At 46.5% G+C, this 15,992-nt stretch overlaps 1 protein-coding gene, 1 long non-coding RNA gene and 1 pseudogene across 8 annotated transcripts; 2 read left to right on the top strand and 1 right to left on the bottom strand.

Annotated features, from left to right (window-relative positions):
* Window positions 1–488: 488 nt before the first annotated feature.
* On the top strand, window positions 489–3,828 carry LOC128625986 (uncharacterized). The gene is made up of 2 exons (XR_008389854.1): window positions 489–756; window positions 1,163–3,828. It is a non-coding gene; the product is annotated as an uncharacterized LOC128625986 (long non-coding RNA).
* On the bottom strand, window positions 2,443–12,313 carry ZSCAN26 (zinc finger and SCAN domain containing 26). 7 transcript variants are annotated; one of them, XM_053655932.1, is made up of 6 exons: window positions 12,139–12,313; window positions 8,964–9,125; window positions 8,263–8,459; window positions 6,141–8,145; window positions 5,753–5,870; window positions 2,443–4,088 (listed from the first exon to the last, which is right to left on the bottom strand). In XM_053655932.1, exons 4-6 carry the CDS (start codon window positions 6,564–6,566, stop codon window positions 3,202–3,204), a joined length of 1,431 nt encoding a protein of 476 aa, XP_053511907.1. In that variant the 5' UTR covers window positions 6,567–8,145; window positions 8,263–8,459; window positions 8,964–9,125; window positions 12,139–12,313; the 3' UTR covers window positions 2,443–3,201. The 7 variants fall into 7 exon arrangements, with proteins under 7 accessions (XP_053511907.1, XP_036987702.2, XP_053511906.1 ...); XM_037131807.2 differs by lacking the exon at window positions 8,964–9,125 and having other exon boundaries at window positions 6,141–6,633; window positions 7,811–8,145; XM_053655931.1 differs by lacking the exon at window positions 8,964–9,125 and having other exon boundaries at window positions 6,141–7,919; window positions 8,021–8,145.
* LOC119039135 (protein BEX2-like) lies at window positions 8,366–9,733 on the top strand (annotated as a pseudogene).
* Window positions 12,314–15,992: the final 3,679 nt, after the last annotated feature.

Raw genomic sequence — 15,992 nt, 5'->3', positions numbered from 1 at the left:
CTGCAGCCCAGTCACTGCCCAAAGCACGGCGCCAATGCCGCCCCAAACCCTGCGGACAGACAGAAAAGTCTGCCCTCTGAGCCACACAGGGAGGCGGTGTCCCCGTGGGTCCAGTCCCAGACCCAGCGCCGCCCCGCCACGCCGCCCCCCCTCAACGGGCAGGCTCCTACCTGGCCCCTGGGGCCCCTGGAGGACTCGGTGAGCCCGGGCAGTGCAGGGAGCGCCGGTCACTGCGCCCTCCCTGCAGTGGCCCGCAGCGCAGCGATGGGCTCCGGCGGCCGGTGGGTGGAAGGCGGGGCGACCGCGAGCTACAAAGACGGACCGGACCAGCCTACGAGAGGTTCCGGGAGCGCAGAGGAGCCCGCCGGGCAGGGGGCGCTGGGCTGGAGTGGGCAGCCTGCGCACCGGTGCCGGGCCTCTCTAGGACGGGGCAGCGCGTCTCTCTGGTGCATCGGGAGGACCCTCATCCGCCCAGACTCCGCAGGGCCCTCAGTTGTGTAATCCGTTGCATTCGAAACCAAAAAGGGAAAGAGAGAAACTGAGCCTGTCTTTAGGGTCTTCACAGGCTGCTGTGGTTGAGGGGTGGGACAACAAATGGATAAACGATTACAATACAGCAAACAGCGCGTTTTCTTTAACTTAAACGTACAGAGTTTGCATGCGCAGGAACTCAAGCTGCACAGACTGGGAAGCGGAGCGGCTCACTCCCAGCCAGCGTTCACATTTTGTGCCCCCACACAGAACCCTGCTCAGAAGGTATTGTTGCAATAGTTCGTCCTCTCCGGGTTTCTGCCTTAATAGACTTGTAACTCGCCTTTTAGGGGGTCCATGGCGTCTCACACGCAAGCAAAACTGTAACGGATCTTGTATGACATTTGCCCTTCGTTCGGTTTTTTTCTGATTTACGGGTATAGGAAAAACATGTTATTTTACATATGCCTGTATCCAACATTTGTGCCCAATGCTTATGGGTCTGCCCTCAGGGCACTGGGGTGTCTGAGGTGTCAATGAATTGAGAATACTTACAATACCTGCACTATAGAATCATGAGAGAAAGCCAAAATCAATTTTCCAGACATTTAAGGATATATTCTTTCAATTCTTCCCACTTGGAATCTTTTGTCATTGCTTTGCCTTTTTTTTTTTTACATTTTGGACACAGGAGGAAGAGAAGGAAAGAGCCATCAATTGCCTTCCTTACGCACCCCAACCAGGGACAGAACCGACAACCCAGCCAGGACGATGCCCAACAGCTGAGCCACACTGACGGGGCCATGTCTTTGCTGTTTACTGACAAGGAAGATATTCCATGTTCTTTCTTCAACTGAACAGAAACAAGTTTAAACTATGAGGCACAGCTACATGTTTGGGTGCTGACCACACACAGGCCTCCAAGCACTGGTGTGTGGGGAGGAAAGCTGGTATCAACCTCACTTACTCATAAAGCAGGACGAAAACCACGCAGCTTTATGACTCCCCCAGCAGTGCAATGTGGCTGACTCTATGCAATTCTTTCAATTTCTGTTACAGCTGCTTCTCCTACAGATTCGGTCAGCTGCCACTGTGGTTGCCTGTAGCAGCTCTCACCAGTCCGACCAGCGTGGGAAGGAACAGGAGTGGGTCAGCATGCATCCCCCTTACTGTGAGTGACAAGAAGCCCACTTTTCAGCTGTGCACACACTTCCCAGCCTCCCTGTCCCACGTTATGGCCTATGACATGGTGAGGCCGTGTCTGTGGGCAGGCTGCTCCCAGGGAGCTGGCAGGTTTTGGAGGCGCTTCTTCTCGTCCCTCTTCCTTGTGTCCATGTTTTGTATGACTGGCTGGAGCTGGAGCAGCCACCAAGGGTTATGTGATGACCGTAAGGACCCACAGCACGCACCATGGTGGTGGTGCAGGAAAGCAGAGGCCAGGGGCCCAGTAACATCACAGAACCACCTTACCAGTCCTGGACTGCTCGTCTCCAGCCTCTCTTATTTAGGAGAAAAACAGACTTTGATTAAGTCACTCCTACTTTTTAAAAAGATTTTATTTATTCCTTTTTAGAGGGGAAGGAAGGGAGAAAGGGAGAGAGAAAAATACCAATGTGTTGCCTCCCACATGCCCGCCACTGGGGACCCCACCCACAACCCAGGCTGTGCCCTGACCAGGGACCGAACCAGTGGCCCCCTACTTCGCAGGCCAGCACCCAGTCCACGGAGCCACACCAGCCAGGGCTCACCCTACTCTTTTTGTCATTCAACCATATGCAAAACCAAACCCTTGGAAAACCATGATGCCTAACCGATCTTCCCAGTCCATGGCAGAATATGGAGCCTTCTCCAGACAGCAGAGCCTAGGCCGCTGCTGTTACTCAACAAGTGACGTGTCTGGAAGTGGTGTCCCCTACACTTAATACTCTTCATCGTGACGATGACATCGTTAGGTTCACAACACAGAGATCATAATCTCCAAGTGACTTTTTATTATTTGAGTTTCAAAGAATTCCAGAACAAGCAGCATTTTAAAATTGCATCAGACATGTACTCAATTGTCTAGGCGGCAGTCACTACCCTGCACTGGAGTTATGAAGAGCGACAGCAGCTACATGAATTCGGCACAGTTCCTTCAAATCACTGAGGAATCTTTTCTCCAGTTTAATTTCTAACTGGAATCAATGAGATCTCACGGCAGGGATGGCGGTGAGGAATGGTAAAATTAGGGCATCTTGGCTTTCCAAAATGCCTCTGCTGGTTGGGGGTTAGTAAAGCCACCGGGGGGCACAGTCACCATTAACCTGCACTGTAACACACCTGTTTGGTTTTATAGCAGTCTCTTGCTGTAGCATATGCAAAAAATATCCACCTGCTCTTGTTCTGCTTCGGCCTGTACATCTGTGGATAGCTGGCTTGCTGATGGCTTCAAAGCCCTCACTCAGTCACCAGGTTCTCTGCTACCTGGAGACGCATCACCAAGGTCTGCACCACGTCAAGGGCTCTGAGAACTCCTGCGTCAAGGATGCTGTTCAACTCCGACCCCCCAGTGCCATCTTGGTCAGTTATCGTAGAACAAAGCTGACTCCAAGGAAAACAAAGGAGGAAGAGTGGGGGCAGACAGCCTCCAAGTCCACCCGCTCAACCCCAGGGTTGGCTAGAGGGAACTCTCCTAAAGTTCGGCTTGCTTGTTCATGTTCTGTCTCCGACGTCCCATGCGGGGAGGGCACTTCAGTGAGCCGGCCTGTCTTTGTGGTGGTACCTCCGATGCTGAGAAAGACCTGACCTCTGCCTGAAGGCTTCTCCGCACTCACTGCACTCATAGGGTTTTTCTTCATTGTGGATCCGCATGTGCTGAGCGAGGTGGGAGTTCAGTCGGAAGGCTTTCTGGCATATGTTGCAGGTGAAAGGTTTTTCTCCAGTGTGAATCCTGTGATGTCGAATCAGGTCTGAGGTCAAGCTGAAGGCCTTCCCGCAGGCGTGGCACTGGTGGCCCCTGGAGTGGCTGTGGGTTCGCTGGTGGTGGGTGAGGAGCAGGGCCTGGCTAAAGGTCTTGCCGCACTCCCCGCACTCACAGGGCTCCTCCTGACTGTGGATCCTCTGGTGCCGGTTCAGGTGAGAGCTGCGCCTGAAGTTCTTCCCACAGTGGATACAGAGAAAAGGTTTCTCTCCAGTGTGGATTCTGAGATGCTCCAAGAGGCCTGCATTCTGGCTGAACACCTTCCCACATTCCTTGCACCGATAAGGCTTCTCACCAAGATGGATTTTCTGATGTCTGACAAGGTGTGAGCTTCTCTGAAAGGCTTTCCCGCACTCATGACACTGATGGCTTTTCTCTCTAGAGCGGATTTTCTGACGCCCAGGAGGACTGGGTTCACACAGCTGTCCTGCGCTGTGCATACCGTCCTGTCCAAGCAGGTCTGAGTGCTGGAGGACTCCCTCCCCACCTGCTGACCGGTTACAGTCGGTCTTCTCCTTGGGCTTGGCCTGCTGCCTTTCCAAGTGAGAGTCCTCATGGTGTGGCTCTCCGGGCTCAGACACTTTCCCAGTCGATTCCGACCCTCCACAAGGGTCTGTCTCTACAGCTGGCATCTTATTCTCAGTCATTGTCTCTTCACCTGAAATATCAAATATATGCCAACAATGACTTGTCTTTTGGTACTTGGGGAAAGAAATCTGTAATTAGTAGGAAAAATTTTAAATCCAGCCATGTGTGCAAAGTGGAAATACTGTGGCTGTTTGTGTTTCTATAGATTACACGTGGAATGATACACAAGAAACTGTTAGCACTGGCCGCCTTTGGGGAAGGAAGCGGGTGGTGGTGGGAAGTGGCCTACTTTGTATCACACACACACACACACACACACACACACACACACTAGCAGACTGTCTCAAAGGGAATGGCTGTATTCTTGAAAATGGCTTGTCCCATGGAAAATGGAAAAGAAAGATCCGCTGAGGACCCTGGGCCAATAAGAAAGTGATGGCCCTTTAACAGAAAATGAAGAAAAGTGGACTGATTTTAATGTTGACTTCGCTGTGTAAATGTAAAAATGTAAATTAAGCCTCAAACTTTCCAGAAGAAGCGTACCTTGCAGCAACATCCAAAACTGAAAGAGGAGGTAGTAGGTAAAGAAGGGCTTTAGAATCAATACCAACTGTTCAACAAGGAGACACGTACTGATTGCCAGCTCTCAGCCAGGAACTGTAAAAAGCTCAGAAACTAAAATAAAGTCACTGCCGGTTTTTCTGGCAGAAAAAAAGGAGATGCTAACCAGCAACTACACTAAAGTGGGATCAATTCTGTGGCAGGAGAACAGCCTCGCCCCGAGTTAGAAGACTTAGGAAATGACCAAGAAAGTGGCGTCTTGGCTCGGTCCTGATGGTGGGTGGGGCTTAGGGAGAGTGAGGAACAGCCATTCCACATGGAAGACTCAGAGAGAAAGTGCAGCTGGGCCGGATGGGAGGGAGGGTGACTCACTGTCCCGATCTGCTTGGGGCCGGGAGTTTTCCCAGAACACAGAACAGTCAGTGCTCGAGGCCCAGCAGAGCGGAGCACATCGGTTGCTGGTTAACATTACTTGGCTGTGAGGTTAGCAGATGCCAGAATATGTGTATCAGGCCTTTATTAACAGCCATTGGAAGACACTGAAAGTGGTGGGTTTTTTCTTGTTTTTTACTCTTCATTATAGAATTTTTCAAACATTAAAAAAAAATTGAAAGAATAACATCATGCACCTAATGAAGGGATTTAAGGAGGGAGCAACATTAATGAATGTGTTGAAATGGCAGACGGTGCTTCCACAGAGGCACCAAGATGACAAGCAGGGCTTGTATCAGACTGGAGAGAAGAAACGTGAATGAAAGGGATAGAAATGAGAAAGCTCCATTTCAGAGGCAAAGAAAACACAGCATATTAAAACAACAACAACAAAAACCGATCCAGGTGACATTTAGAAACCAAAGACAAGCCTCTCACGGCGACAGGAAGGCAGCGAGGAGAAATGAGCGCTGCGGCACGGGCCGGAGTTCTGTGCCTGGGGGAGGAAGCAGCCCTCTCACAGGACGCTTCAGCTTTAACTGAATGAAGTGAAAGGTCTGGGGTGACAGATCCTCTACATCTTCATTGTGGTGGTGATTGGACAACAGTAATTACTTTCTGCTTGTGAAACTCACTGTATTGTACACTCACAAATAAATCTGACTCCAAACAGAAACCAAGAACAAATGCCAGGGGTGCTGTGCAGGCTTCTCACACCCAGGAAGACTGTCTGTTTCTTACCTCGTTCTGTTTCAGGCTTCGGATCTGCTTGCTCAGGTGTGACCTGCTGGGCCCGTGCAGCATTCAGAGCCGCTGTCTCTTCCACACTCACGTGCTGCTTCTCTGCCTGTCCTAGGTCCTAGGGACAGTTCGGTACAAGTGCATACAATAGAGCTGCTGTTCAGAAGAACACTCCAACATTAGAAAACAGAGCAAAGAGAAACGGCACAGGGGCAACAAAAAGCATGCTTCTTCCCAGCAGAGAAAAGGTGAAACCTACAGCAATAAACAGCCAATTGACAGGAAAACTGAAAGAGGACCCGGCAATTCTCTTGCCACTACTCAGCTCCTTTCCACCTCTCCAGCCGGTCTCCAACCCAGCCTTCCTGAAAAAGAGCACACATCTTACCTCTTCCACCTGCTGTCCAGTTTCTTGCAGCTCTGCATGCAGGTCCTCCAGTACAACCACGGCCTCCTCGCCGCTCTGTGGGCGCCGCTCCCGCACCCGAGCTCGCAGCCCCGCTGGCAGGATGCGCAGGAACTGCTCCAGCACCAGCAGCTCCAGCATCTGCTCTTTGCTGTGAGTCTCGGGCCGCAGCCACAGCCGGCAGAGCTCGTGGAGCCGGCGCAGCGCCTCTCGAGGTCCTGCGGTCTCTTCGTACCGCAACTGCCTGAACTGTCTGCACAGCGGCTCCCGTTCAAGGCCAGTGCCATTTCCTGGATGTCTGAATCCCTGCTCCCTAGCAGTGTGGTGACCATCCTTTACTGGCCTTCCTGAATCCTTCTTCAGATTCAGAGGAGCCAGAGAAGGAGCACTGACCAATACTGATGCCATCTCCGGCTTCAGACTGCTCTCTCTGTCTTGGAGAACTTTCTTTTGGATTATCTCCTCAGGAACACTCCTGGAAATTTAATAACAAGAATCACAGAAACAGTAATAGCAGTAGCAATGATAACAAGATCAATAGCAATACCCCTGTGTTGGGCAGGTACATTTTCAACAATTACTATCCATTTTGTTCCCTCTGGAAAAAAAAATCCCTAGTCTTGGCCGGTGTGGCTCAGTGGATTGAGTGCGGGCCTGCGAACCAAAGGGTGGCCTATTGATTGATTCCCAGCCAGGGCACATGCTTGGGGTGCAGGCCAGGTCCCCAGCAGGGGGCGCTTGACAGGTAACCACACATTGATGTTTATCACCCTGTCTTTCTCCCTCCCTTCCCCTCTCTAAAAATAAATTTTTTAATTAAAAAAAATTTAATGCCTAAAGAAGGAACACATACAAAATGAGAAAACTCTGTTTTACACAAGACTGCCACCTGACATAGAAAAAATACATTTGAAAATTCATCTTGTAGCTCTTTGTGAAATAATTGATTCAATCAAGGACCACAAATGGGCAGAGCCACTGGGTGAAAGCGGGGGAGGACACGGGGGACGTTCTCGGCCTCAATGACCCTCCATGCTCACCACTTATTAATGACAAAAGGAAAAATGGAGATGTCATACACTTAAGGTGTAAGTGATAGAATCTAGCAGCTCCGATGGTGAGACAACTGACTTTGTACCTTCCCACCTACATAGCATCATCTCTGAAAATGTTTATGTGACTCTAATAATGAGTAAACTTTCAGATGAATCCAGAGTGCGGTGCATCTATAACAGGCACTGGCTCTTCAAAACAATCAATTTCACGAAAATAACAGGGTGCGGGGAAGGTAGGGTCTAGATCACAGGTGGAAAACACCTCCACCTTGTTTCCGCCCAGCAGCGGTGCTGAGCTCCTTGCCCCTGGTTAAGGAGTAGTTACATGGATACAGTCCTAACACTACATTCGGCCCTTGCAAGGCAATCGTGAGGCTGATGTGGCCCTCGGTGAAAATCACTTTGACAGCCCTGGTCTAGATTAAAGCAACATAGCAAAACACAATGTGTAAACTTGGCTGGAGTTTTAAAAAGATACAAACATTATGGTTTGAAGAATTCAGAAACCTAAATAAGCAAACTACGGCTCAAAGACCGAACGGAGCCCAAAGCCCGTCACTGGGCCTGAGGCTTCACTGGAACACTGCGCCCACTCACCCACTTGTTCAGGTCTCGTTCCAGCTGCGTTTTTGCAACACTAGCAGGACTGAGTGGCCTCCACAGAGATCATCTCACCTGCAAGGCTGAAGACATTTACTGACGGGCCCTTTACAGACAAAGTTTAGAGATACCAAGTGAGAATTTGCTCAGGTGAGATGAATGTTTCATGGTCATGCATCCTTATTCTCAGATGATGCTGAAACGTACCTTCAGGTGTTTCAGAAGGACAGTGAATGTTCGTGTGCACACAGAGCGAGCACACACAGCGGGGAGTTAACCACGGCTGCTGCACGACGGGCCGCAGTACCAACTGCGCCGTTCTCTCAACTGTTCTGTAGATCGGAAAAGTCTCAAACGTTAAGGGACAAAAGACACAAGACAAAACTGCTTACATGTTCATTAAAGCCAATATCAGGATTAACTACAAGAACATGGTCCTCACGGCTCACCTCCTTTGCTGACTGTCTACTATGCGCTAGACCCTCAGTTGCCGGGAACACAGAGGGACACAGCTCCCGGCCTCCACTGCTCTCTGCTTCTCCAGAGGTCGCAATGCAGCACACACAGGGCTACAGCCGAGGGACGCACAGGGTGTCAGCGGGGCGTGGTGGTGCGGCTCCTTCCTGGACGCAGGTCCCTCTGAGTTCTAAAAGACAAGTGAAAGCGAAGCAGACAAGAAGACAGAGAAAGGGTTTGTCAGTCAGAGCCAAGGATCAGCACAGAGCTGTTGGGGAAAGAAAGCCTGGCAGATTCAGGGCAGCACAGCAGTCAGTGGTGGCTGGAACCCAGGAAACTCCAACCATTCGGGAGAGAGGTGAGAAGGAACAGCGTCCGGAAGGCCGGGAGGAGCCGTTTCTGTACATGTTCCGATCCAGCCCTGTCACTTGTCAGCAGTGACCTGGGACAAGTTCCTTATCCTCTTGGAGACTTAGATAACTCACCTGAAAGACTGAGGTAACACCTGGTTCACAGAGATGTTTTGAGGTGAATGAGATAATAATTGTAAAGGACACAAATTCACTGATTTGTAACTGGAATTATATGAAAACGCAGTGCTCGGCAGTGTGAAATGTCACAGGAAGGTGGACAAGTCTGGGACCTGACACATGCAATCAATTCAAAACACAAGTCAGACCCGACAGTCACTCACATCCTTCTCAGTTCCTGCTTGCGGTGGCCCTGAGTAGGAGGGGGTGGCCCAACAGGAGGAGGAGGAGGCGAAAGGGAGCAGACCTTCGGGTCCAAGTGTTGTGGCGGTGCACTCGTGGTGAGAATCGGGAGGAGCAGACAGCAAGGACGGGGCCAGGAGCAACTGCGTCCAAAGAGGAACAAGCAGTAAAAAATCTCAACATGGAAGATGCCAACCAGGGGGGGAAAATGGATAAAAAGGAGCCAGATGCTAATGAAGGAGAGCCCTTGTCCCTCTGTTTGGAAGCCAGTGAATGTTGTGAGCCTGGAGGTCTTCATAGGTGGTTCCATGTTAGGCAGCCAGAGGCAAGGATGAGACAAGAGAAGTGGTGAGGGAGGGAGATGAGACAGCTGGCTGGAAAGACGAGGGGAGCAGTTCAGTCAGAGTCTACAGGCAGTCAGCACCGATCCCCCTCGCCACGACCATCACAAGTTCCGCCTTACGCCTTGAATCCTGATGTTTTCCCTAAAGTTAACAGGGAGACACACCTGCTCCCTAAACTTGACATGTTCACGGTGTGCCTTGTAAACCTTCTGGTGTTACTCGTTTCCTCTGAGTCTCCCATTACCAGCTTCTAACTAAAATACTGTGTCTGGACCGATTTTACCGACTGCATGGCAAGATGTTCATTACATATTGTGAAGTTAATAAAGCAGTTTACAAAAACAAAACACAAACAGCAACAAAAACAGAGGTCACTGACTTCTGCGAAGACAATTTAGGTTGTGGGTAGGCCAAGCGGTCGGCCTGCCACAGGAAAATGGGAACATGAAAACAATGGACAAAAATTGCTTTTTCAAAAAATAAGACATTTTGTGGAAGGATACAATAGCGCAGAAGCTAGGAAGGGGGGATGTAGAGGACAGGCATGTTTGTAACTTGATTACTATATCTAAAGACTTCCTTGTTGTCCAGCCCAGACATCTCAAGAGTGCCACATCCGAATTTCCTTCTAGTCACCTGGCACCTGGATACCTTGTAGAAGCCTCTCAAACCCAACGTGTCACCACTGTCCTTTGGAGCAGGCCGTTGGCGTATGGGGTCTTTGTATTCTTGATCTGGAGTTCTCCTAAAGTGACTGGAAGGGCCCGTGGACTTGCACGTGCCGGTGCAAGCTCACACTTGCCTTCGAACCAGCAGGCGTGGGGCTCACTCTGTCAGCGGCTGTCCCTGGCTAAGCTCCGAACACAGCTTGCGGTTGCGCACTCCTGGATGTGCACACCCGAACACTCCCAGCTGGTATATACTTTTCTGTGTCAAAAAGGGACTTAAAATTTAAAAAGCAAAATCCTACTATTCTAAATGAAAGTGAAAAAGTCCAAGAAAGTGATGAGTGATGGTTATTAGCCAGAAATAAAAGTTTGATATTGTGATGATTACTTTTATCTAACAACTTGACTGGGCCACAGGGTCCAGACATTTTTCTGGGTGTTTCTGAATGAGATTAATATTTAGATCAGTCAACTGACTGAAGTAGACTACCCTCCCTAATGTGGGTACCCTCGATCTAATCAGTTGAAGGTCTGAATGAAAAAAAAAAACAAAAAACAGCAGACTCTCCCCCAAGTAAGAGAGATTTCTTCCTGCCGGACAAGCTTCAAACTGGGATATCAGCTTTCTCTCTACCTTTGAACTCAACTAGAAACACTGGCTCTTCCTGGGTCTTGAATCTGCTGGCCTTCTGACTGTAACTACATCATCGAATCTCCTGATTCTCAGGCCTCTGGACTCAGCCAGGAACTTAATCAGCTCTCCTGAGTCTGCAGCTTGCTGACTCGCTTTGCAGATCTTGGAACTTGCCAGCCTCCACCACTGTGTGAGCCAATCCCTTATAATAAATCTTCTTCTATGTGTATTTCTATATTTATATATCGCTACTGGTTCTGCTTCTCTAGAGAACCTGGGTAACAGAGCTATGCAGTGTAGAATAGTGAATTAGTGGTGGCTTGTTTCTATGATGTGATTACATATATCTAACATAATGTTTAACAGATGATTTGAAAACTGACCTTTCTAGCCCCCTTTCATATCTCATATATCAGGTCAATCAAGTTCTACTGAGTCTACCTAAATATCTCCCAAACCACCCATTTCTCTTCTTCTCCCACCTGACTACTGCAAATGGCTTCCTCACTGCAGTCAGTGATCTTCCTAAAGAGAAAATACAATTAGGTCTTTGCCATGCATATTATATTTAATGGCTCATCATTACTCTCAGGAACAAGTTCAAAACATCTAATAGGATTAAAATTTCCTCATGATGTAATGAACTTTCAGTCTCTCAAACTTGTAATACCCTTTCCTGTTTTGGGGTCCTTTCCGCTCTCATTCCTCTGCCTTGAGCATCTCCAACCTTCCAATTTTTTTCTCATTAGTAACCCTTCACTCTTCATGTCTCACTCAGCATAGCAAAACAACAAGCCAGCACAACTGTATATGTGCTTTACATGCTTTAATGCAACCCTATCACGAAGACACTATTACTACCTTCACTGTAGAGAGAAGGAAACCCAGACATTGAGAGTTAAAAAGACTTAAGGAGAGTTAAATGACGTATTCAAGGTCTCAAAGCTGAACCTCAGATCTTTCTTCCAATAGCTCTTGCAGCCACAGGCTGAAAACCTGAAATTTACCTCTGTCTTCTGTCATAACCACACGACCCACATCTGATCCAAAAGCAAACCCTGTTTGGCTCTACCTTCAAAGCAGATCACTCCTCTGACCACTTCCAACCGCTTCTACCACAATACTAGTCCAGGACACCTTTTTCTCCCACCTAAATTACTTGCAATAGTCTCCTAACTTTTCAGTTCCCCTGATTTCACTCTTGTCCAGCTACAGAGGCTTTAAAAGACAAATCAAGTGTTTCTCCTCTGCTCAAAATTTTCTCTTTTCACACCAAGAAATGACCAATACAATGCCTCCCCGCACTCCCGATCTCTGTATCCATCCTCCGCATACCTCGCCCTGGTCACTCCGGTCTCCCTGCTCTTCCTCGAATGTGTCAGCCAGGCTGCCGCTTTGGAGCCTTAGCACCGGTCGTTCCCTCTGCCTAGAAAGCTGCGACCCCCAAAAGCCACGTAGGTCTTCTCAGCTCCTACAGGTTTCTGCTCAAATATTACCTTCTATGACTTACCTTACACGTGTGAAATCGCACTCAACTTCCGGAAAGCTGCAGCCGCCCACGAAGGCTTCTCAGTGCCCGTAGGGAACGGGCTGCTCACGCGCCCTGGGCCGCGGTTCCTCCCAGCCTGCAGCACGATCACCGGCTGTCCAGCAGCGACCCGACCGGTCGAACACTCAACCAGACCTCTGAGCTCCACTGACGTCAGAGTTCTCCAAACGCTAGAGGACCGCGGCTCCCAGGAATGCCGCTCTAGGAACGCGGGAGGACTGTACCTCAGTGGTGTCCTGCGTCAGCCGAGGGCTTCAGGAGCTTCGGGCGTTGGGGGCGCTGGGGGCGCTGGGGGTGGGGGCGAGGGTGGGGGGTGGAGGCGGACCAGGCGGGAAGGCTGGGAGGTTGGAACGCGCGCGTAGATGCGGTCTTAGGTGAGTTTTCATTTTCAAGCCGAAATTTATTTTATTTAAGTAAAATCAAGCCAACTACTTTACTGTTATCACAAACAGCCCAGCATTTCCGCTTTGCTCACTCATGTTATTAGAAAACGGACACATGGCTTACCATTTCTCCCCAGTTTAAAAAGCCATCAAACCCAATGGCAAAAATAACTGTCAAAGTATTTTGAAGATTATATTGAACAATGAGCATAAATTTGTATTGAAAAGTTAAAGGTAATTACATTACTGTGGGAGAGAATGATCAATACTTTGCAATGAATGTAGCTTGGAGGAGGGAGGATAAGCATCAAATAATCATTTTGCCAAAATAAATTCTAAGGAAGAAAACAAATATTTCCTCTTTTGCGTACCTTATGACAAACTGTATTTTCTTATAGTCTTTGAACAGAATAAATCCTTTAAAAATATGAACAAACTTTATTTGACAGTTTTGAAACCTCATTAAATATAGTAACCATTTTATGATGTAATTTATTCAGTATTTCAAGCATTGAAATGGTATATTAGGAATCACCCTGCCTAGTTTCAGAAGCTGTAAGAACCATTTACTCAGCCTCAGAACCATTTACTAAGGCTCAGAATTATTTACTCAGCCTTAGCCAAAGTTTCCCATGGCTAAGGCTGAGTAAAGGACCTTGGGACCATAAGCCACTAAGGAGACAAAGCTTATCTTCCTGGCTGAGGCACCACCTCTGCCCCCTTTTACTTCACCCTGCTGGGCCCCAGACTGATGACTGGTTAGCCAATGACAGGTAAGATTCCTCAAGGGAGGGACTACCTAAGACAGGCAAGGTTGTGAAGGAAAGGACTTGGGGACCTATAGAAAAAGGGGGTGATGGACCCTCACCCCTCAGCTTCGACATAGCCTGAATCCTCATTGTGTCTGCAAAAAGTCTCTTAATCTCTTGGTCACCTTACTTCCCCTGACTGACTTAAGCCTGAAACAATGACAGAGGGTGGAGGGTAGTGCAGCCTTGGGCAGGAACACGCAGTTTCTCAGAGATCAGGCCTAAGAAAGAATGCATAAAATCCTGCGAAACCTGCTTTGCTAAGAATGCCCTCAATTTTCTGATAAGGATCCAAACATGAAATGAGTTTATTTCCCAAAGTTTTATGGCCCTTTAGCTAACTGACCCTGACTCAGAATAAGCCCTGATAGTTCTTGCATGTTATCTATTGTTTGATCCTTACTGCCTAACAATGATTGATGAGCTTTACCTGTATTCCTGTGCAAATTGAACCCAATAAAAGCCCATTGAAGAACAGGCTTCTGGCCCTTCTCCTTTGAGAAATGGGCCACCTTTCCTCCCTAAGCAGGTCATGTCTTGGTAGACTTATTCTCATCTATGGCAGCTGGGGGCGGGGGGCGCCCCCCCATAACACAAATAATATTTTGTCATCATAAGGAGAGTTATCTTTTTTATTTTGACTGTCTAAAGCTTGAAAATATATTTTAAAAGTAAAAGTTAAGTATATTTACTTTAAAACTTTTCCTTAGACTAACAAATCCAGTCAACACAAATATTTTACTAGTTACAAGTTAATATTCTGTCTTGAAGAGAAAAATGTCTGATTATCTTTCTTTCTAAAGAAGGACATTCCCCCCTCCCCAAATACATGAGATAAACATAAATTTTAATTTAAAAAGGAAGTAAATATATCCTAATTTATTTACTTTCTCTTTCAAAGTCTGTGCCATGTCTTAAATGTCATTCGTATTATGAAGGCTGTGATTTATTTGTATGGCATTGGGTATCCCATGAAAATAAAAACAGTACAACTTAAAGAGGAGTTTTTAAAAAACAATTCAAAGTGTGCAAATTTAATTTAAATTTCTGTGTCTTTTGGAAGGGATAGGGTTGGATAAGGTGAGAATAGATCAAATGACCATTTTTGCCAGGACAATAATATTACTACTAATATAAATCAGTTTTCAAACTGGAGGTTTTCATATTTTAGAAGTATTCTCATTTTTAATAAACAAAATGGTGATACTCAAAACATAGGCTTTCTTTTCTCTGTTTAAGTAGAGGCACTATTGCAATGCAACTCACACTACCCTGTGGTTATGCAGAGTTAGTTATCTTTCTGTAATGGTGCTCTCTGCCATTCTCTCCAATTCTGTTCATACAGGAAGACCTTATACATTATTCTGATTTTTGAAATAGAAAATGATGTGACCAGTGATTATTCTAAATAATCAAAAGCCCTAAAAGAATCTAATAAACTTAAACCATAGTTTAATATTAAGAAATTTGTACTTTAAATCATCATATTAGTAGGCTAATAAAAATCATATTATTTCCACAAATGCTAAAAAGTCATTTGATAAAATTCAACATGCATTTCTGATTAACAAGGGGGAAACTCCTAATAAAATAGAAATATATGGACACTCCCTTTATATGGCAGAAAAGAAATAACTACATCTGAAACCAAAAGCCTCCCTCATGCTTGGTGGTGAAATTCTTACAAGTATTCTTATAAAAATCCAACTGAATTTGTTAAAAATAAAATGATAGCAATATTGCCAAATATATTTCTCACTCCCTAAGAGTTATAAGAAATACCTTCCCTGTGTTACAGAACTTTTTAAAAAGTACCATGAAAATGCCCATTGGATCCCTTACACCAGTGGGGGAGTTTTATACTTCGTGAAATATTATTAAAGATGACTTCATAAAGTCACGAAGTAAGTATTTTAATAATGTTTTATAAAATTTTTCAATTTTAAATTATTAGCAATAGCCTCAATAGTTTGCTTTCTTGGGCTGTTTTCTCAGCACTTACTAAAGATCAGTGTAACTCTTGTGGTTAAGAAAAACGATTTGGTCTGTTCAATTTCCTCCTTGAGCAGAATTTAGTAAAAAGTGATTCTGATGGTTTTTCTGAAACCTAACATAACACAAAATTTTTGTCGTGCTATTTTATAGTCCACAACCCATAGTCAGGTACTCTGGGCGAAACTACTTTAAAAAAAAAGTAGTTCTACCTCTTATTAGCTCTCTTGAGACAAAGTGATCCACAAATTCCAACTTTCACATCTCTCTTAAGGCAGATTTACTGGCCAGTGTCCTAATAGCAACATTAAACAGCAAGATAAGCATCACAACAGCAATATTGCCATGAGAACTTCTGTCTTTTTGAAAAAGAAACCTGCCAACCTTAACTTGGCTGACTTAGCTGCAGCTAAGTGGTTTCTTAGCTGCAGCTTTTTCCCAAGTGAGAAAGACAAATATATTTAATTGTATGGCTAGTGTTAGGGAGTATTTTTAGGCCTTAAAGAGCAGTATGATCAAGTGTCTTCTAGAAAAAGCAATTCAAAAGTCAAACAGGAGGGGGGATATATGCATGATCTGTTATAAAGGGCTAATGTATTTATTATGTGTAAAGTTCTTAGGACTAGTAAGA

Source organism: Artibeus jamaicensis, unplaced genomic scaffold (genome assembly GCF_021234435.1).
Source record: "Artibeus jamaicensis isolate MK-2021 breed Jamaican fruit bat unplaced genomic scaffold, CSHL_Jam_final scaffold_1689, whole genome shotgun sequence".
NCBI lineage: Eukaryota > Metazoa > Chordata > Mammalia > Chiroptera > Phyllostomidae > Artibeus > Artibeus jamaicensis.
The sequence above is the reverse complement of the archived record's forward strand: the minus strand, read 5'-3'. Positions and strand labels throughout refer to the sequence as shown.